The sequence below is a fragment of the Apium graveolens genome, unplaced genomic scaffold, assembly GCF_009905375.1.
Source record: "Apium graveolens cultivar Ventura unplaced genomic scaffold, ASM990537v1 ctg8755, whole genome shotgun sequence".
NCBI lineage: Eukaryota > Viridiplantae > Streptophyta > Magnoliopsida > Apiales > Apiaceae > Apium > Apium graveolens.
Window position 1 is genome coordinate 6,915 of NW_027421444.1, and position 23,639 is coordinate 30,553.

The 23,639-nt window shown below is 33.6% G+C and overlaps 2 protein-coding genes across 2 annotated transcripts; one reads left to right on the top strand and one right to left on the bottom strand.

Annotated features, from left to right (window-relative positions):
* Nucleotides 1–5,174: 5,174 nt before the first annotated feature.
* Nucleotides 5,175–17,711, bottom strand: LOC141705298 (sorting nexin 2A-like). The gene is made up of 11 exons (XM_074508318.1): nucleotides 17,670–17,711; nucleotides 17,500–17,568; nucleotides 9,629–10,165; nucleotides 9,195–9,313; nucleotides 7,423–7,489; nucleotides 7,032–7,292; nucleotides 6,072–6,167; nucleotides 5,684–5,776; nucleotides 5,507–5,578; nucleotides 5,334–5,409; nucleotides 5,175–5,254 (listed from the first exon to the last, which is right to left on the bottom strand). The coding sequence occupies exons 1-11, from the start codon at nucleotides 17,709–17,711 to the stop codon at nucleotides 5,175–5,177; spliced, it is 1,512 nt and encodes a 503-aa protein (XP_074364419.1).
* An 81-nt stretch (nucleotides 17,712–17,792) lies between these two features.
* Nucleotides 17,793–22,723, top strand: LOC141705299 (cell differentiation protein rcd1-like). The gene is made up of 8 exons (XM_074508319.1): nucleotides 17,793–17,942; nucleotides 18,778–18,849; nucleotides 19,982–20,071; nucleotides 20,313–20,355; nucleotides 20,819–20,928; nucleotides 21,784–21,974; nucleotides 22,184–22,256; nucleotides 22,607–22,723. Exons 1-8 carry the CDS (start codon nucleotides 17,793–17,795, stop codon nucleotides 22,721–22,723), a joined length of 846 nt encoding a protein of 281 aa, XP_074364420.1.
* Nucleotides 22,724–23,639: the final 916 nt, after the last annotated feature.

The window sequence follows — 23,639 nt, forward strand, 5'->3', positions numbered from 1 at the left end:
CTGATATTTGCTAGCTCTTTCCTTTCGTTATACAAGGGAAATTAAGAATTCTCTTATAGATCTCAGAAACCTTTTAATTTTAGCTATGATGTTAACAATATTTTTTGTAGAACAATTATATCTCCAAGTTGCAAAATAATACATGATAAACAATCATAAAATGCCCTATCCAGATTCATGTGGTTAGCTGATGATATTTTGGTGTTTAGTTTTCTCCTTTTACGCATTTTTTTATTTTCTTTACTCATCTTCTTGAATTACAGGCATGAACTCATTGAATGTCACTATTGATCAACGCTCTCTGTGAACTCTGATGATTGAGATCTTGAAAAAATATTGTTATGTTCAAAGATTAAAAAGATTAGATATAGTACATAAAATATTATTACCATTAATAAATTTCTTTATGATTTATAAACAATATGTTGAGATTTTCTAAACTAAAACCATCTATTGAGGACTTGAGATGTCAAGAAACAAAAATTCGTTTATTTGCATCAAACTTTCGGTCTCAAGCATGTAAAATAGCAGTTACATTTGAGACATCAAGACCTGTGCATCTTTTCCTACCTATCTCTGTCTTCTATTTTTCCAGTTTGCGCAAATACACTAGAATCTTCATTCACATATTGCTGTGTGCGCATCATCAACCTTATAAAAACAAAATTGGCGGCTAACGAGTAGATGGGAAGAAAAATCTCTAGTTTAAATTGTGCAATTTGTTGATATGAACTTCAAGTTTCTACAACTGGAAGCTAAAAAGAAAGACATTGAGCTGTTGATTGTTTATGCAGCAGGCTCTGCATAAAATTTTAACTCTGATCATACATACCGTACAATTGTCTATATGCTCGAAGAAACTATCTGTGTGCTTGGTACTAGACTGAAAACATTGAAAATTGAAGTTAAAATGGCATATATAACAACCAAAAAAATTGCATATTAAACTGTTATAATGCTAAAAATTGCTGCATAAAGTTATTTAATGTATGACATATGTATAATATATTTTACATTATGTTAACATACAGTACATAGGGCAAGAAGTTTTTACAGAGCTGGTAGACAACTGTCTAGCCAACAGTTTAAAAATAACGTAGTTTAGGCATCGGAGTTATCACAAAGTACAAACTATTCTCCCTCCCTCCCTCCCTCTCCATGTCTGTGTGTGTCTGTGTGTTTAAATATATCACTACATTTCGTTTATTTTGGCCGGGACAGGTTAAAGCTATCTTCCCTTTGACATTGTAGGCAAAAGCAAAATGCCACTATTTCTGTCATGAATGAAAATGAGAAGCTCTCAACTGTCTTAGAATATAGCTTGCTTGTCTTATGAAATAAAGTCCTAAACGTGAATTCTCTTTGAAAATAACTCAACATTCCCTGAACCGAAACGGCTATTGTATAACTGCTAGACACCACACAGTTCATACACTATTGTTCTATTTGGTTGAAGGGAATACAAACAATATATTTGTTAACAAACTTCAATACAAAAGAAAGGTTGTAACTTGTAATTGTAAGAGGGAAGAATATAGAAAAAAGACGAGGATGCAAATTGTTCATAATGTAACTAGGTAAATATACCCGCCCAGTTCACAGAAACTATTTAAAAATAAAATAAAAATAAAAAATATTATTTACAGCAATTTTGTTGAAAATTAAGATTCCTAAAACTAAAAGAGTCGCTAAAAATAATGTTATAAAAATATAACATATAATTGGAGAGTTGATGAGTGTACCTAAAATTTTAAGGAGTTATACACATTAGAAGTGGTACAATGGTACTTTATATTTTAATTTTATACTTTTTTTTGTCAGATGTTCCAATCTGACATCTTTTTTCCAACTAACATTTCTTTATCCTTTCAAAAAAAACTACTTATAATAAGATTATGCATACATCATTTTCATATATATGTTTACTCTTTCATTGCTCTAAATATAATTTATCAAGCACGTATAATTTAACCTATCTAAATAAATGTTGAATAAATTTAGTACTTAAATTACAATAGACATTTTGCATCATCCAGGTGTAATAAGAGAAGCTAGAACTCCATATATAATCCATATGTGCACATTTTTAGAATTAATTTTGTTTTGCAAATAGCAGATACCAACATGATTGTAGACAAAGAAAAATTGATCATACTTTAATATTAAAATAATAAAAAATGACTGGATCTGAGCATGTGTTTTGCTAAAAAAAATTATTTAATATATAAAAATCTTATATTGAAATTGAGATGACTAATATTACTTCCCAGTTTTTTTTAGCATAAAACAATTAATTTGAAAATTAGTCAGTCATCCATGTAAGTCATCCATGTAAGTCATCCATGTAATTCAATTATCTAGAATATATTGGAACAACCATGTACGTCAATAACTTGTGAAATTAAAATGTAGTTATAGATGGGGACTTACATCTCCTCTTTAATGCCCAGGCTACAATTTTATATATACTATCACATTAAATCTTGAAAGAAACTCATAAACATCATAAAAATATACACCGCATTTCTTTGTCAAAATTATCATCGTCAATGTACACAACCATATCAATCAGCAACTCAAAAACCAATGCACTTAAGGGCTAGATGGATTATTAGATGGATTATTATGAGTACCTACGCCAAAGCAGCATTTCAGACCTAAAAGCTCATACTTTCTGACTTCATCATTTTTTTTAGAAAAGAACTCTACCAACTTGCGATCTCGTTATTTTCCAAAATTCTGGTGTCTCATTATCCTTGAGATGCTCGAATGGATAGCAAACCTGTTTAAATTTCTCTAACCCAAAATGAAAGTCCTGCAATAAATCATAAATAATTAGAATATAGGCGTATTTGTAAGGGGTTAGGGAACATAAGACATTGCCTTCTTTGTTGCAACATGTACATAATTTGGGATGTTATGCAGATCCGCTAGAAGAGAAGTGGGTAACACAACTCATTTATTCTCACTGTTATCCAAATTGAAAATCGAACCTTGTTTCATAGTGGGAGCTTTTGCAAAGCAACAAATTAATGTCAAAGTAAAAGATAATTAATTATGTAAATTTTTATTTTTTAAAGATTTGGTCATAGGGAAATGGTTGCTAACTTGTAAAAACCTATGATTACAGTGTGAATTTAACCCTACACTTTTGTTACAATTTAATCTCATAAAGTAAACCGGATTAGCAAAAAAGGCTTTGTAAATAAGAGAAAGTCACATACAATGTACACAAGTTCAAACTCTCCATTAGCAGGTAGGAAAACAAATTCATTAGCATTTTATAGCATTCAAGAATGAAAGTATTGGCCAATTCAAGTACATTCAAACAAAAGTTATACTCATTATGTTAAAAGGTTATTACTCGTATTTCTACCGTACATAAAAGATTTTCACATTATTCTATAACTTATTGTACATACCTAAATTTTAGTCATTAGAGTAATCACTACGCCATAAGTGCACATAGGCAACCCCTACTATACAGTTGCATAAGGCCCAAATGGTGTTGCATAAGGTAATAGGCAACACCAGAGGGGGGTTGCCAATGTGGAAGTGGTCGTAGACACCTAATGCAATATTTTGTGCAAAACTTGAAAGTAATGCATCAGGTGGATTTTGCAACAGTAAATCACCTATTGGCAACAACAGAAAGTGTTGCATTAGACCTGACAGGATAGTACACTTGGTCCTACGTGGCAACTGACACATCAGATGCCATGTCAGCAACAGGGGGTCCCCAGAGTCACATCAGCATGCCACGTCAGCACGCCACGTCAGCTGGGTCTCATCCTGCCACGTCAGCATGTGGGGGCCCGCAATGTCACGTCAGCAGTGGGGCCCTTTTTCCACATCATATGTGGGGGCCCATATTATTTATGCAACACCATTTTGATGCATATGCAACACTATTTTCATTCAATTGCAACAGTATATACCACATTATGCAACACCATTTTTAAATTGCAACAGTATTATAATCAAATGTAATACAGTGAAAAGCAATATGCAACATCATACTATGGAATATGCAACACTAGAAAACATAAAAATTTGGCCATAATTTGTCTGTTTTTACATGATACCTGCCATAAGTGGCATCCAACAAAAACAACCATATCAGGAATTCAACAAGTTTTAAACATACAAAAAATACTAAAATACATACGCCCAATTCTAAATTTAAAACACCAAAAGTACATCAAATCTTTCTTCAAATGAACAAAGATACCAAGAACAGATACACTAAGTCACTAAGAAGTTGCGCCTTGAGTGCCTTGAATGACTGTAGTACCGTTTTCCTCTTGATCACTGGAAACCGTGGTACATCTTCGAATAAAAACCTTTTAAAAATAGACCCTAAGGCGATGTTGATGCAAGGAAGCTAAATGGAGCTTTAGCCTAGAAAATAAAAATGAATAGAATAAGAATAACAAGATTTGGGCCTTAAACTTAAGTAATGAAAGCAGTTGGACTTAACAGGTCAATCACTCAATATTATGGTATTGATTTGGGCCTTAAACTTTCCATTATTAATTTACTACTTATTTAACACAACGCAATTAAACCCAACCAATAAAGTCAATAATTTCATTTTTAGAATTTATTACGAGCTATGGGCTGTAAATACATGCATCAAAAAATGTACTTCTGCCTAGGAACAGATTGAGCATTTGCCCCAAAAACGCAAAACAGATAGTGTACAAAGCGTAAAAGATTTATGATTTATCTGCCAAGAGAGACTAAAACAAAGAGCTAAATACAACCATAAAAGCAACTGGACTCAAAAGGTAATTTTTTTTGGAGTCAATATAGGCCCCGACATTTCCTTTAACGAAATTACTTGAAACAACTTGCAACTAGACCAAAAAAAATTCATTCTAAATTTATATTTAACAAATCGATAATGTGCTATATAGTCTACATAGACATGCATAAAAAATGTACTTCCAGCCAAGGTTACAGAGAAGCATGTCCCCAAAAAGACGAGAAGCAGATGAAGTAAACTTACAATCCAAGGTTGCTTTGAGGATCTGTAGGGCATCCTCTCCTTGATTACTTTTTCCAATCTCAGTGGTGCGAGGGGAACTAAATCAGCAATTTCCTTTAAAGCAGCATGCACACGACAAAGAATTTGCTCTTTTTTTGCAAGACCACGTGGCTACTGTAATAGCCTAAGGAAAGATAAAGGCGGCACAAAATTTCTTACAAGCATATCCAAGCATAGATGGAGGTATTTTCCGCTCACTGCAGCCTACAATGTAGTAAAAGCAAAACTAATCCTTGATAAGAACAAGCAATGATAATCATTATTGTATAGTGAGTAGCATTACATATCAAAGCAACAACCAACTCAACCAATACATCCATCACATCTGGACCATAGTTCCACAAGCTCATGCCACTTATCTGAAGGTAACAAACTTTCTTTAACAACCAAAAAACTAAAATCCGAAAAAATAATGGAAAAAGAAATGAGCAAAAATATTAATGCACTATTACTTACAGAAGAAAGAAGCATTTTGTGGTGATCAGAATCTATGTAAGAAACTGCTCCAGACAGGGCTTTCAAACTTGTCTTTTAAATTATAAAACAACATTAGGTAAGCCTTTACAGAAGTAATAAGAGGACATAAAGTTTACACATTTTAGTGCATATACTTTACAAAAACACTCAACCTACCACAAGCATGGCCACTTCACTGCTGGCTTCATCTGTGCTAGTTTCAGTATGGTGCGGATTCCCGATCAACTCGTGATAACTGTCAGGTTGACCCTGAAAACTTATAAATCACTATTAATCAACCATAAGATTGATCTTCAAACTGAGAATCAATGTCAAATGATTAGAATTTATAACATATAAAAATCCATTATCTACTTAAATGTTTGAAACTGCAAACAAGCCTGTATGATGATTTTCTCTCCATAGTTCTGCTTAACAGTAGACATAAACTCCGCCAGAAGCTCGGCAAATTCCTTGATGCAGGTGAATGCATACAAAATTAGTTTTTAGTTGTAGACCGCAAGTAATTATATCTATGAATTACAGAAAGGAAGATAAAAAGTACCTGCCCAGTTGCCCTCTTTTGTTTGAGCCCAATAATGAACTCATCATCCAGCAACTTTTGGTTATTTGTGCCGACGTCGATGGTAATAGGTAAGCACTGCAAATACAACACAAATATACAGTTTAGAATAAGAATTAACAATAATGTCATAGTATAGATAGGAAGCTTCATGTAACCCAGGTTGCCTTGTTATCTAATTGAATAGAACCATGAAAAGTGGTTAAGGGACAGCACGGATATACTCTACGTTCCCATGTCGCTAGCAGTAACATCCATAACATACCACCACAGTCTGGTAGCCACAATCAAATAAAGACCCTAGAACTTATATTCAGTGTTTCTAAATAATGATTACTGGGATTGATTTTGGTGACCCCATTGCTCATGACCGACTTCGCTTCTATTATATACTCAGTGTTGCACATTTATGCTCCTTCTGTGTTAATTACTTTGTATATTTTGCTAAATACTTCATCCTATTATGTTTTCTTGCTTGCTTCTAAAAATCTGAGGTGCTTAACTCTTCGTTGCTTATTATGCTACATACTAAGCAATAAGTCTGAGTGACTATGTACTGCTAACTATATTTTATTTGGTAAAAAATTAAGTCCTCATTTATAAGAATATCAAGATCCAATTCAACAGAATGAATAATTATTCTATGTTTAATTTGTCAGCATAACTCAAGCAAGGGCAAAGCTTATGCACATTTACTTTATAAAGCAATTGAAGAAATAGTTCTAATATCCACTTAAGGACACACACAATTAACTATTTTTCTTAGTGCAAGACCCTCCTATTGTATTCAGTTTTTCATAATGATTGTTATTGGATGAAGAAAAACTACTTAAATATATTATCTCAGCTCAAAAACTAGTTAAAGAATTTATGAATAACTGGTGTCACTAAAATTTCTGAAGTGTTCGGGTAATACATGCACTAGAAGGAAGAACATGTTACCTTGATCCGTTCATATTCTCTGACTGCACAGGTTTTAGCTTCCTCTGTTACTCTTACAGTTTCTTTCAACTCATCTATTTTGCGAATTCTAGACCTGTCACCACAAAAATTCTTTGATGAAGCAGCTTCAAGATTTTCAATCCTTACATTCAAGGAGGCCAGTTCGGATAAAAGAGTTTGCACCGTCAACAAAGCATTCGCGCGGTCAGAAAATGCATTGTTAATTGCCAACATCACCCCAAGATAGTCATGAAGCTTATCCTGCAGTATAAGAATAGAGCATCTGTAAATATCTAGCACTTCGAGTGGAACAAGATGCTTGAAAAGATAAAGGATCATGATTAAAGTTAGCAATTCAAGTCTGGGAAAGTACAACAATCCAGTAACTTACCAGATGCTTGACAGTTTGTGCATTCAACTCCCGATAGAGTCTGTTAGCTTTGACAGCAGCAGTAGCTGAAAGAGATATGTCCTAAGTCCAATCATGTATGAGGATTTAGGAATAACTTTTATGTAATGTTTTGATTTCATTGATATTAATAAAAGGCTTGTTTTTTTTTATTGCGGGCTCTATCTATTTAAATGTTTAAATAAGATATACCACAGTTTAGAGTAAAGCTTTTTATGGATTGTGATGAGATCATAATAATGAGACCTAAAAGATGATAACTCTAAACTTAAATAGTTCCTGGTCGTAGAATTATAACTGGTAATTAATCCGCAAAGATGCGGTACATACTATGCTTGCTTCATTATGAAGGATGTCTGTTCTCATAGACATTTGTTGGTGACACTATAGCTAGTATGTAGGTGCTTATTATAGAATAAGTTCACTGAACATGACTCACACAGCTGAACAACTAATGGAGTTCACTCACGTGTCAGCAGTTGTTCACATAGTGATAGTTGTACAAGTATCCTTAGACTTGAGGTCATCATAGTCATCTTGTGTACACTGAACTATGCTTTGGTTTAGTTCTTAGTCTCAAGGGACAATTATAAGGGCTCTACTGGGTATAGGAATTTGTACACGAAGATAGGGTATGATCAATAAAGGATCTACCCCTTCCAGTGTAGGAAGAGAATGTTCAATGCTGATCCACTTATGTTAATCCAGGAATCTCTGGCCAGAGTGAATGAAATTAGAAAGGAGTTTCTAATTTACATTAAATAGAACTAAGCATAGTGAATGGGAAAGCAAGTGATTAAATAAGATAGGCTTGACACAAGTTTTATGCCTTGTATTTAATCGTGATATTGCAGGGTAGAAGGAATTAATTGTACGGTAACTACTCACTGAATAGGTTCTTGGTATTCTAAGCAGTGAATTCGTATTATCCGGATAGTCGCGATATGCTGAGAAGTATCCCTCACGATGTAGAATAAATATGATTAATTTATTAATCATATTTAATGAATTAGAGAATCTATATAAATAATGATAAAATAATTTTATTATTATTTATTTCTACTACCGCTTAATATTGAACCTATAGGGTCACACCATAAAAGATAATGATTTAATGGTGGAGGAATTAATTAATAATGGCTGATAATTATTTATTTATGAAATAAATAATTAATTGGCAAATTTAATAATTGATTAAATGAGATTTAATTGATTATAAATTAATTAAGAAAAGATTCTTAATATTATTAATTAAGAATTTAATTTTTGGAAATTAAATCAAGTGAGAGAATTATTTCTAAAGAATTTAGAAAAAGGATTAATAATTAAAAGGTGTTTTAATTATTAGTGAGAATAATAAAGGGTTAATAATAATAATATTTTATGGAAAAAATTTCAGCTGAAAATTTTGCCTATAAATATACTATTATAAACCCTATTTTTGCCTTAACCAAAAAGATTGACAAAACCCTAATTCTCTCCATCTCCTCCTCCTTCATTACATCGTTTTCTTGGTGGATACCGGTGGAGTGCTTCACACTTGAGGAGCATCTGCTAAGGATCTCCGTTCATCGTTCTTGGATCGCTATTAAAGACCTCCATCTTTCCATTAACGTAAAGCTTCTTAAGGTAAACATACTGAACTACGAATTAAATATTATTTTTTCGCATGGATCCTGCGGAGGGTTTCGGTTCTTTTTAAGAGTAAATTTACGTTTTCGCTGCGTTTATGTGCTAAAAACCCTTCAGTAGCCACATTTTTCATGTCTGCAGATCTCACCCTTTGAGAGTTGAACATTGCCTCATCCGCCTCAAACTTCGTTAGCTTGACAAAAGCCAACCCCAGTTGCCCCATCGTCTCCCCAATTTCTTGCTGAGCTTTAATTTCATGTCAATAGCATACGTCCCATTTCATTATACATATTATTAGTACCTAAATCAACTACATGACAGTAATAAATATTACAAATTTACATATAACACCGAGGCAAATATCGATATTTCCTTTATTGTATGGAGCTAGGAAATTGATTAACATACATTTAAGCTTAATCAAGTCTGAGATGTCGCAACTCAAAATGGTCTCGCTAGATCAGCATTATCAGACAAATATCAATACATATTTGAATCGAGAAACATTACTAATTATATAAACCGACAAACATAGCACTCAAAATTTATAATTTACATCAAAAGAGTTCAATAGACCTGCTGAGAAGCAACCAATCTGATTCTCGAAATCCTGCAACTTACCCTTCCTCTTGAAAAATTCCTTATCTTCCTCCACAACCGGTGGCTTAACCGCACCCCAATCATTCGTAACCGACTGCTTCAACTCCTTAAAAATCCTCAACAAATCCCTCCCTCCTTTCGCAGGCAACGCAACCTCATTCACATCCAATGCACTCCCTTGCAAACTCTCCCTCCCAAACAACTGCCAAGGCAACTTCACCGCCCCATCCAACATTCTCGACGCCACATCCGTGGTCCTCACCAACGGCAACTTCCCATTCGACACGTCTTGCTCCTTCTGAGGATCCGAAACCGTGATTCGCACATACTTCGCTCCGGAATGTGAAGTCGAAGTTGCGAACAAATCATGACCGTTGACTCCACTTCCTCCGTTGCTATCTTCTCCATCGAATGATCGAAATATTGCTTCAGCATACGAAGGCGGTTCGAGAAACGTGTTGTACGGATTAGGTTGTTGATTTCTCGATTGTTTCTACACATCTCGGATCGAGATGTGTAGGAGAATATAATAAGAAGGTGAGCGGAGGAGAGGATGGTGGAGGTGAGAAGGGGTCTGAAGATCTGAGTGAAGAGAGGGGTTGAAAGACGAGGCGGCCACTGCTAATGATTTATGTTTGTTAGGGTTTTATATAAAAATGATAAATTTTTAGGGCTTGTCTGTTAACGGGCTGGGCCTTGACTTAATTAAGTCTTTACAATCATAATTTCTTAATTATTTTGATAAATATCTTGTTGCTTTTCTGTAAATTATTTAATATTATTTTAATTTTCGAGTATCAGCTCAGATTTAGAGAGAAAGAGTGAATTTTTGTTAAGGGGGAAATAACCACCCAATTTTTTGGCCTGGGAAAGTGTGCAGATCTGTGTCTCAACATCATTTAATTATTTTTTTAGTTTTTTATTAAATATTTACAATTTTAAATATTATAAGAAAATTGTATAACTAATGTAAAATATATGTCAAAATAACACGACAATGATAAAATTAATCGGAACAATTATTTGTATAATTGAATTGTCGAACAAGAATTTAAAAAAAAATAGAAATCATTCGGGACAAGAATCTACATGGAACCCGTGTTGACCGTAATTTGACTATTATAAAAACACATAATACAAAATCTAATTTTTTTTAAAAAAATTACACAACTTAAAAATTAGTAGGTAATATCATCCGTATGGTTGGATCGTTGAACAAGAATTTTAAAAAAATAGAATCACCACTCGGGACAAGACTTGGTTATAGGAACTCGTGTTGACCGTAATTTGACTATTATAAAAACACACGCTATAAAATCTAAATTTTAAAAAAAAAATTACACATTTTTAAAATAGTAGGTATCATCATCCATACGGTTGGATCGTTGAACAAGATTTTAAAGAAATAGAATAATCACTCGGGACAATACTAGGTAACAGCAACCCGTGTTGACCGTAATTTGACTATTAAAAAAGCACGTGATATAAAATCTAAATTTTAAAAAAAAAAATTAAACATCTCTAAAATTAGAAGGTAATCATCTATACGGTTGGATCATTGAACAAGAATTTCAAGAAAATAGAATCACCACTCGGGACAAGTCTTGGTTATAGGAACCCGTGTTGACCGTAATTTGACTATTATAAAAACATACGATATAAAATTTAATTTTTTTAAAAAATATTTAGACATTTTTAAAATTAGTAGGTATCATCATCCGTACGGTTGGATCGTTGAACAAAAATTTTAAAAAAATAGAATCACCACCCGGAACAAGACTACGTAATGTGAACCCGTGTGCACCGGGGTTTGACTATTAAAAAAGCATGTGATATAAAATTTATTTTTTTAAAAAAAAATTACACATCTCTAAAACTAGTAGGAAACAAAATTTGTACGGTTGGATCAATTAAAAATATTTTAAAAAAATTATAACATAATATAACAAATAAATTTTAAGAATAGTACAATAACTAATGCAACACTAAATAACCTACTGCAACACCATAAAGCAAATACAACGCCTGAAGTGCCACATCAGCAAGTGGGCCCCACTGTGTGCCACGTCAGCATGCCACGTCAGCATTTTGGGCCCCCATGTGGGTCCCACTAATCCCATGTCGCATTCCACGTCACCAATGGGCCCCATATGTGGGGCCCAAAATGCTGACGTGGCATGACACGTTAACATGCCACGTTAGCACCCGTGGGTCCCCAGCACGCCACCTCAGATTTATTTTCCACGTCAGCATTTATTAAATAAAAAAATATCTAATGCAACGCTATGACCTCTACTGTTGCATGCTGCACAACACTAACAGTTATTAGCAATGGTAGCTTCAATGTAATGAAACGCTTTCACCACTATGTTGCAATAAACTGAAAATTTTGTAGATAATGCAACGCTTTTTGTGCAACGCTGGATAAAAATCGTTGCCTATGTGCACTTATGGCGTAGTGAATGTTCATGACCGATAAGATGATGATGCCTAAAACTTTTTTACCTATGGGAGGATTAGCTAAGAATGCGATCGCTATCCAACCTGAAGCTTGATAAATAGACCCTACTTTAATAATCACTTTGTACTTTACATATTTTGTAACTCTGATCCAAGATATAAATCAATCACCTGGTTCCTAGCGTGCAAAAGACTCAGAAAAGCTCATCTTAGTTAAAATTATGTACATGCCTTCAGGAGAACATATTGTAAAGGCTAAAATCTAAATTCCATGAAAAGAGAAGATGAAAGGAGAAAAAACGACAAATATAAAAGTAATAGGAAGAAATAAAGGGAGAAAATCATTAATCCTTGAGATGGATGGCATGAGAGATATGTTCACCTCCACTTGAAACTCAAAAAAGCTCATCGTTCATTAATGTTGTAGATCCATGAGAGCACACCTTACACAAGAGATAACAATCCAAAAAAATTAAAGATTATGATACGATAATTGGTGGAATAATATCAAAAATTGCACATGAACTACAACTTTAAGTCTCTCGTTCATTAATGTTTATAACGGGTTTTCAAAAAGTAAAAAAGGCACTGAAGTGGAATATCGATGACAGATCCTTCCCCGTTATGCAAGCACTTTAAATACCTGTTAATAAACCAGGTAAAATTGAATTCCTGAAGAAAAAATAGTTACTGAAACTTCAAAACTAATATGGCCAAATAATAAATTATCAACATTGTTCTAGAACACAATTAAGGGATGTCAATGAGGCTGAAAAGAAATAGCTATTTCAGCAAGATTATCAAGCTGTCTTAGACTCTGTTTCTTTTAAATGAGGCATTTACTCACCATATTCCAGCTTATCAAGTTCTAGCTGAACAGGACAATGTGGCTTCTGAGAGAATTCTCAACTTGGTGCACACAACTGCTTCTATGCAAAGGGCCAAGGATGCAATCACTACCATGCCCTTCACAGCTGGTGATGAATTTGACTATCTAGCTGGTGGTTCTGAGGAGTTTGGGATGAAGATGATGATGAAGAAGATTTCATGCACACAGGGGGAGAAGCAGGCCATAGCTCAAGTACAAACACTCCATCTTGGATGTTTAGCAAAGACTGTGATGAGCACCATTTCAAATCAACTCTCTTTCACATCATTCAACAAACAACTCAGACAGCTCTTCAAGCCACTAAAATTCCAACACCAAGAGACTTTTTCATTTACTTTATTTTCTTCTATTTTCGTTAGTAATTACTGAAATGTCCCTACTTCCGTTAAAGTTAACGGTTATCTTGGATGGAAAGTCATTAACGGGGTGCAAATAGAAGAGAAATTAATTTTATGGGGTGCAAGTTGACAGAGAAAATAATGTAGACTGAAATCGCAAAAATAAAAATAAAAGTGGATTACGAACTGCCAATTACTAAAATAAAAAGAACTTATTATTGAATAACACACAAGTCAAAGATTTGTTAGATGATTTGTTTCCATTTTTTCTGATTCTACTAAGAATACTATGCAAAATCTCACCAATCACCACAGATTCTACAGTAGTTTCTACTCCAAACTCTTTCATTTCTACTATCTCGATGAATATTGTTCATCCGTTGACCAGTGATTGTATCTCGACGGATGTGCTTAACAGCAATTATCCATTACACTTTCAACTACTACTTCGACGGATGTTTCTCATCCGTTGACAATCACTGCACAAATTGAAATCTCAACTGTTGTCACAAGTGCAGATGATTTAGTAGTTGTACAATCACTCTTAGGATTGAGGAAAGGGAGTGAACATAGTGAGAGGCTGAATTGCTCTCAGGCAAAAGGAGAGGAAAAGAGTGAAAATATGCAAGGTATTTCTTCTAGTTGGCAAAAGTGAGTGAGTGGAGTCCCACCTTAGTAGGTGAAGGTGAAGGTGTGAGGGTGGGAAGCCAAGGGGAGCCCTTGATGTAAGAAAAGAGAGATTATGATAGAAAAGCAGGTACAGAAGAATGGGAAGATCCCATTGTTAGTGAGTTAAGGGATGTCAATAGGCTGAAAAGAAATAGCTATTTCAGCAAGATTATCAAGCTGTCTTAGACTCTGTTTCTTTTAAAGCTGAGGCATTTACTCACCATGTTCCAGCTTATCAAGTTCTAGCTGAACAGGACAATGTGGCTTCTGAGAGAATTCTCAACTTCGTGCACACAACTGCTTCTATGCAAAGGGCAATGATGCAATCACTACCATGTCCTTCACAGCTGGTGATGAATTTGACTATCCAGCTGGTGGTTCGGAGGAGTTTGGGGATGAAGATGATGATGAAGAAGATTTCATGCACACAGGGGGAGAAGCAGGCCATAGCTCAAGTACAAACACTCCATCTTGGATGTTTAGCAAAGATGTGATGAGCACCATTTCAAATCAACTCTCTTTCACATCATTCAACAAACTCAGACAGCTCTTCAAGCCACTACAAATTCCAACACCAAGAGACTTTTTCATTTACTTTATTTTCTTCTATTTTCGTTAGTAATTACTGAAATGTCCCTACTTCCGTTAAAGTTAACGGTTATCTTGGATGGAAAGTCATTAACGGGGTGCAAATAGAAGAGAAATTAATTTTATGGGGTGCAAGTTGACAGAGAAAATAATGTAGACTGAAATCGCAAAAATAAAAATAAAAGTGGATTACGAACTGCCAATTACTAAAATAAAAAGAATTTATTATTGAATAACACACAAGTCAAAGATTTGTTAGATGATTTGTTGCCATTTCTTTCTGATTCTACTAAGAATACTATGCAAAATCTCACCAATCACCACAGATTCTACAGTAGTTTCTACTCCAAACTCTTTCATTTCTACTATCTCGATGAATATTGGTCATCCGTTGACCAGTGATTGTATCTCGACGGATGTGCTTAACAGCAATTATCCATTGACACTTTCAACTACTACTTCGACGGATGTTTCTCATCCGTTGACAATCACTGCACAAATTGAAATCTCAACTGTTGTCACAAGTACAGATGATTTAGTAGTTGTACAATCACTCTTAGGATTGAGGAAAGGGAGTGAACATAGTGAGAGGCTGAATTGCTCTCAGGCAAAAGGAGAGGAAAAGAGTAAAATATGCAAGGTATTTCTTCTAGTTGGCAAAAGTGAGTGAGTGGAGTCCCACCTTAGTAGGTGAAAGTGAAGGTGTGAGGGTGGGAAGCCAAGGGGAGCCCTTGATGTAAGAAAAGAGAGATTATGATAGAAAAGCAGGTACAGAAGAATGGGAAGATCCCATTGTTTGAGTTAAGGGATGTCAATAAGGCTGAAAAGAAATAGCTATTTCAGCAAGATTATCAAGCTGTCTTAGACTCTGTTTCTTTTAAAGCTGAGGCATTTACTCACCATGTTCTAGCGTATCAAGTTCTAGCTGAACAGGACAATGTGGCTTCTGAGAGAATTCTCAACTTCGTGCACACAACTGCTTCTATGCAAAGGGCCAATGATGCAATCACTACCATGTCCTTCACAGCTGTGATGAATTTGACTATCCAGCTAGTGGTTCGGAGGAGTTTGGGGATGAAGATGATGAAGAAGATTTCATGCACACAGGGGGAGAAGCAGGCCATAGCTCAAGTACAAACACTCCATCTTGGATGTTTAGCAAAGATTGTGATGAGCACCATTTTAAATCAACTCTCTTTCACATCATTCAACAAACTCAGACAGCTCTTCAAGCCACTACAAATTCCAACACCAAGAGACTTTTTCATTTACTTTATTTTCTTCTATTTTCGTTAGTAATTTACTGAAATGTCCCTACTTCCGTTAAAGTTAACGGTTATCTTGAATGGAAAGTCATTAACGGGGTGCAAATAGAAGAGAAATCAATTTTATGGGGTGCAAGTTGGCAGAGAAAAATGTAGACTGAAATTGCAAAAATAAAAATAAAAGTGGATTACGAACTGCCAATTAGTAAAATAAAAAGAACTTATTATTGAATAACACACAAGTCAAGATTTTTAAAATTGAAATCCAAATTAAATATGTCGATCCATTTATATCAATATATTTGACTTTAACAGCTTGCTTTAAAATATTATAATCCATGATTTAAAATGAATTGGTAGCGGTTAAAATTTTCGTGAGACTGGGCTGTTGAGTTCTCGTTAATTTTAGGCCTTGTGACCACATGGGTTTTCTAGTCTGGGTTTAACCATCTATCACTAGATCTATATTAGCAAAGAAATTAAAAAAAGTGCATTTCAAAAGCAAAAAAAAATTGAAAAATAACATTGACGAGTACCCCCGTCCTACCCAATTATTTACATCAGGTTTGAGTACGAAGGTTAAACAAATTAAAATTAATGATAAAAAGTAATATTCTAAAATTCTCGATTAGACCCATCAATCCACCATTAATCCTATACAAAGTACTACACTAATTGATTTTTGAAATATTTGAATAGAATCCTCACATAATGTGTTGGATTCATCAAATTTTGATTGGAAACTCTGGTTCGAATCTGCGAATTTATTAAACATGGTATAGTTCAAAATTTATATCTGTTAAAGCTAAATTTTTTACAATTGTTTCCAAAATTATTGTAACTATTGATAGCTGAAATAAATTTATCTTTTACATAAATTTTAAAGCAAAATAATAGATTCCATTTATGTCATGAAATACAATCAAAATGTCATTGAAATCTCACTTTTATGTATTTTGAAAAATTAACGTAAATATTATCATTAACGACTTTACTTCCATAGGTGATTAAGACATTATAATTTATTAATTACTTGTTTTAATAAATAATAATTACTACAATTTTCAAATTTTTTCCATATATTAGTATTACTTGGAGATCTTGAATTAGAAATTCTCATTAAAATCTGCAAATTTTTAAAACAATATCATTTAGGTTTCAAATTTTAAAAAAACTTCATTTTTTAAATATTTATACCATGTATAAACTTTATAGCCGTTTCTAAAGTTATTAATTGATTGTTACAAGTTGGTTGGAATAAATTTGATTTTAACGTTAAATTAACTGCAAAATATTTTAGTTTATTTAAGTCACGAATACGATCAAATATCATTACGTATCTTGAAATATATGTATGTTGAAATTACATTACCATCATGTACGATTTAACTAATATAAGTTATTTAAAAAATCATATTTTCCAATTATTGTTTATTAATTACCGTGATGGTACAAACAATAATTGGTATAAATTTATACATGTATAAGATTGCTCCTATATTTTAAAATTTTTGTGCAACCTTATTTATATACCATAACAATTTTCTTTTCCCAAACTATCCCAAATTATTTGATGCAAAACATGAAAAATCTTACAAATATTTAATCACAAATTTACAGGTAAAAGGTAAGGATGAGGTATGTAAAGTGTGGGTTTAGGCCCAAAACCATGAACCTCTAACGTCCCCTAGAAATTGTATTTCCAAATAACCGTAAAAAGGATACGTCCAGCACCCAATCCTAGGTACACAGCAGTGACTCCAGCAAAATGAAAAATCTTATAAATACCGAAAAAATATTCATTCCTACAGCCTCCAATATATGCCGCATCTTTAGTTCAGTGTTCTTTTCCTACACAACATAACAGCAGCCATCTTGTTCAGTTCATATCTAGGGTTTTTGTCTGAAACAATGTTGAATCTCCCTGACTCTCTTTATCCTGATCCGATACAAGGTGACAACAGTGTTATGTCGAATGGTGGTGCACCTGCTAACAACAATGGTCCCTGTGATGGTGCTAGCAAAGCTATTGATTGGCCTTCTGCTAGTGTAGAGGACTTGGTTGTTGCTTCAAGAACCTGAGCATCGCGAAAAGGCCATTTCATCTCTTACTCAGATTAAGGTCCATTATTTTTCTTCATTATATGAAGATTTTTGTTTGTTTTATGTACATTTTTGTTTGTTTTGTATGTTGTTAGGTGGAAATAAATTGATCTGTAATTGTTAATTCATAAATGATGTTTTTAATACATGATTGGATGCATTTTTTGTGTTTAAGCTTGTTTAACGTGGCTGGTTAGAAATGATTGATGATTAATGATTAGAGTTATCTTTTATTTGTGTGTCTTGATTAGAAGTAATTGACAATAGATCTGAGTTTTTAAAGAGTTTAAATTATGCATTCATATGTTGAAATACAAGTTAAATTGTGGCCTTCTCATGATTTTATGATGTCTATGCTGGTCATTTCATTTTCATAAAGTGTGGTTTAATCGACCAGGGATTATGTAAACCAGATATACTCATTCGTTTGATTTCATTCTTTATGTGGTTCATACACAAATATAGATCGATATTTATTTGTAATCAGTCTGATTTATGAAAGTATCTCTTCAATCGGAATGTGCAAATATATATCTTTGTATGCACCAAATGTCACTTTTACGTGGATTCTTTCCATATTTTGTAGTTTTATATTTTATTTAGAACAATAAGTATGTGCAGAGAAATGATGATCTTGACTCGCCTAAATGACTGTATAGTATCATTTAAGTTTGCTTGTTAGAAGTTTAAAGTGCAGTCCAGCCTGCAGAGTCAAATTATTTACACTCTATGTTCTAATGTCTATTGGGTGATATAGTATATTTCATTTCTAACATGTGATTTATCAATACAGAAACAGGGAAGAATTCAAGATTTGGCCCTCCACATTTGGCGGTCAATCAGTACGGTTTTCTTACTCCTATCGGTATGCACAATGACTTGGGTCTACCAAATACTTTGCATTGATCAAACTAAATGTATTTGTTTTAATAGCTTGCTTAAATTTATATCATGTCGTGAATTCTTTTTATTAACTTCTAATTTTGGTTAACATTAACAATAAAAGTTCCCTGTTTTGATTTGAGTTTCTTCCTCACATCTTAATACTGAAGTGGACTACTAAACCAAAATGGCAGTATCTAGGTTACATTGTTATATTTGATCTTCTCAAGTCCAGTGTCCCCCAGTTATATAGTATTTAATCAATATTTCGTGATTAATGATCCTTATTCTTTCTTGTCTTTTGAAATGATTATACTTGTTTGTGAATCCCTTGATCCTTGTGTCCGATACTATGACATGCACGTCCCCTCATCGGATAGGGGATTCATCCTGAATCCTAATTTTGATTCTTTCCCCCAATTTGTAATCAAAATTTCTGTTAACCGCCTATTTTCGTAAAATTAAGTATCAGTTTTTGTTAGTAAATACAAACGTATTATGCTAGTGTTCATTTTTGCATAAATCAAAATATTTTACCTGTATTTTGAGTTTAGATCAATAAGTTATGCATTTGATTAAATTTGCTTATAGTTTGTGGTTTTTTTAACCAGATTGAATATATGTAACATCAAATCTAGAGAAAATCTATATTTCTATATGTCGTGTCCCCCGCACCCGAATTCCCATATTATTATATTTATTTATTAGATTTTTGTCCACGCACCCCGCACTTCTGCACCCGTATCTTTGCTTGTCAGTTGCCGAAGAAATCTTTCATTGAACTAATGAGAAGATTTGCGGAGATCTCAAATATTTGGAAATTTGAAATTTTAAACCCAAAAATCTGGAAAATAGGCATTGTAAGGAAGTTCTGCAACTTTTATGTCACACGTCTTAGAGAAGTCCTACCCTTAAGATCAAGTTGCATCACATCTGAATCAGAACTTGATACAATTTATGAAATCCGCACATGATGGTCATTGGAATCATTTAAATGATTTACTACTTTGTTTGACAAGCTCAGCCTTGTGGTTTGTATTGGCTATTCTATCTATTCAAATAAGAATGTTGTGTTTTACAGTTGGTGATTAATGGAATTATCTTCTTTATTGCAGGAAGTATTATCTATATACAAGTCATTAACACCTGAGAAACTTACTATGAAAGATTCAAGTAAAGTTTGTGATGTACTTGTTTTGTTTGAGGTCATTTCGCTCATTTAATTTCCTTTTCTAGTGGTATTAACTTTGTAATGTATTTGCTTTATATGTTCGATTTCCTAATTTTCAAACTTTTTTCTTATCAAATTTATTTTTACTTATCAAATTTATTATCTATATACATCAAATTTATTTTTACTTATGCAGGAGCCATAGCTGGTCCTCTATGTACTTAAAAATTATGTATGCAACTCTAATATCAAAGTGTATTTTCTATTGAATGCAGTGCTTGGCCACTCACCCTCAAACGAAGATGCAGTTCCTTAATGGTATTTTTCTGAACTTTCTGAAAGCTATGTGACTTGTTTCTGCTAATGTATTCAGTATTTACATTAGTCTTCTTCAACATAGTTGGATGTATCCACAGTTATAGCTTCTTCTCACCAAATGATATAAGCTAATTTCATTCTATAACTTTTGCTGATTTCTTGATGTCTGATATTGCTACTTAAAGACCACACAAGATATTGTCGAACTTGACGTGTTTTGATATATAAATGCATTCACTTTTTATTTCAAGCTGGTATGATTTGTTTATGTGAACACCAAAGAAACAGGACACTGAGGTGAAATCAAGGATTCAGTTGAAGTTACAAGTTTGTTACATAAATTCTGGGATGAGGATTTTGCATAACTTATTCAAATATTGTTATTAACTGATTTTAATAGGATAATTAAGGAGCTAGATAAGGTTAATCGTAGACAGACTTGTATTAACTTCTGTCCTTGCAGTTCAGATACATTGTTACTTGTACCCTTTCTTGGAGACTGAAGAAACGAGCAAGCCATTCCAGTACCTAAGGCTAATGAGCTTGGGGGTCATTGGTGGTCTTCTGAAGGAGGTACAATTCCACTCTAAATCAATACATGATACCTTCAATTTTTTATACTTTTAGCCATTTGAATTATTAAAACAGCTAAGCACCAGTAACCTTGCATGGAAGTATTTTCTCATTGCTAGTTGCTACCCGCCCTTTCAAGTTTCAGCTCTGAATTGAATGCAATGTTGAGATGAATTAGCTTAATCAGAACAATAGTTGAAGAAAATGTCCATTATTTCTTACCAGATTGCATATCAATTTGCTTTAATATGATCTGATATGCCTAAAGGTTCTACTCCAAATATCATCCGAATCTTCTCTACTAGCAGGTAGGCGACCCTTCGACAAAGGTTGCTGTTCACTGTTTGCTTGAATCAGGACTCTTCCCTTTGTGTCTAAAATCCATAGAATATGGAAACGAACTTTCACAATCAGTAAGTGTCCATTAAAATTTGAACTCAACATTCTTTCGCTTCCAAGCATTTTTTACTGCAATATATCACCTTACATGTAATGTAAGACAGTACAGAGTATAAAATCTGGTTACTAAAAATTTCAAATTAATATCCCTTTCTAGTGTTTCTGCTAGGTGTTTATTGAAAAAGGGATTTTTAGTTAATACTCCATGTTTCGTATTAATACATATCAAGTCGACTTGATGAACATCTAATATTTTGGTGTTAGATGAACATTATTACCCAGCCATATATAAATCATAAGGTTTATATTGCATGGCATAGACTTGATCGTCCTAGTAAGAACCTGAGCAAATAATTCTGAAACAATTCCGGTACACCATCAAAATATAAATAGATCGACACCCATAGTTAATTGGCTCTTTAAACTCACTCTGAACACTTGTATATGGCTATACAGACTGCATCTTGGATAATGTCAAGAATAATGATGCAAGAGCAGGGACTACAGTATTGCTGTGAGCCTGCAAACCGGTTGTGTGCAATCATGAAGGTTTTTAATGACGTAATTGAAAAGATGCAGGATGAACCGTCTACTACAGTTTTGAAGAATATTATTCAATGTTATGTCATACTGTCCGATGATCCAAGGTTAGCCAGCAACCTTTGTAAGCATATCTTCCAAGCTGTTGTGTGTTTCTATTCTTATATCGTTCCTATAGTTATTGTATTATTGATTTAGAACTTGTGTAAAAAATGTCTCTGACCAAGCACCGGATAGCTTGAGAGTGGTTTTATGTCCCTTGGGGCGGTCTGGTTGTTGTACTTAACAAACATAATTTGATGTGATTCGAATGCAGCAGGGGTTGTCTCCTCTTGAGAAGCTTCATTCCGCCAATACTGACGACTGCCCCATATATTGAAGCCCTTCGTGTAAGTCCATCCAGATGATCTCTTATATACATGTAAAAATGTGGACTCTATTGTGGCACAAAACAGCAAATTTCACTACCAAAATCCAAGTTTATAAAAAAAGTATCTATATTACGCATAAATACTGGAGGCACACAGTATTTGCAATTTTGTATGCCTCAGCAACTTCTATGGGCATCTCTAGTTGCACAACAAAACCGACATCAATACTTCTAGATACACGACTCCTCGTTTTGAATATTACATAATTTTTTACATGAGTTTTTGTCGCGAGGACAGAGTCACAAGTACACACTAATGTATCTTAAATGTTCTTATCTAATATCTAATTTTCTATACATATTATGCAGGCACGCCCTATAACCTTAAAAAATTTACAAGATTTGTTTCAAAAGCTATCGATGGGATGCGGGCCAAATGCAGAAGCCGTTGGTGATGTTGCAGGTTCCTCACATCTTGATCGCTAGCTGATATTTGCTAGCTCTTTCCTTTCGTTATACAAGGGAAATTAAGAATTCTCTTATAGATCTCAGAAACCTTTTAATTTTAGCTATGATGTTAACAATATTTTTTGTAGAACAATTATATCTCCAAGTTGCAAAATAATACATGATAAACAATCATAAAATGCCCTATCCAGATTCATGTGGTTAGCTGATGATATTTTGGTGTTTAGTTTTCTCCTTTTACGTTTTTTATTTTCTTTACTCATCTTCTTGAATTACAGGCATGAACTCATTGAATGTCACTATTGATCAACGCTCTCTGTGAACTCTGATGATTGAGATCTTGAAAAAATATTGTTATGTTCAAAGATTAAAAAGATTAGATATAGTACATAAAATATTATTACCATTAATAAATTTCTTTTGATGATAAACAATATGTTGAGATTTTCTAAACTAAAACCATCTATTGAGGACTTGAGATGTCAAGAAACAAAAATTCGTTTATTTGCATCAAACTTTCGGTCTCAAGCATGTAAAATAGCAGTTACATTTGAGACATCAAGACCTGTGCATCTTTTCCTACCTATCTCTGTCTTCTATTTTTCCAGTTTGCGCAAATACACTAGAATCTTCATTCACATATTGCTGTGTGCGCATCATCAACCTTATAAAAACAAAATTGGCGGCTAACGAGTAGATGGGAAGAAAAATCTCTAGTTTAAATTGTGCAATTTGTTGATATGAACTTCAAGTTTCTACAACTGGAAGCTAAAAAGAAAGACATTGAGCTGTTGATTGTTTATTATGCAGCAGGCTCTGCATAAAATTTTAACTCTGATCATACATACCCGTACAATTGTCTATATGCTCGAAGAAACTATCTGTGTGCTTGGTACTAGACTGAAAACATTGAAAATTGAAGTTAAAATGGCAT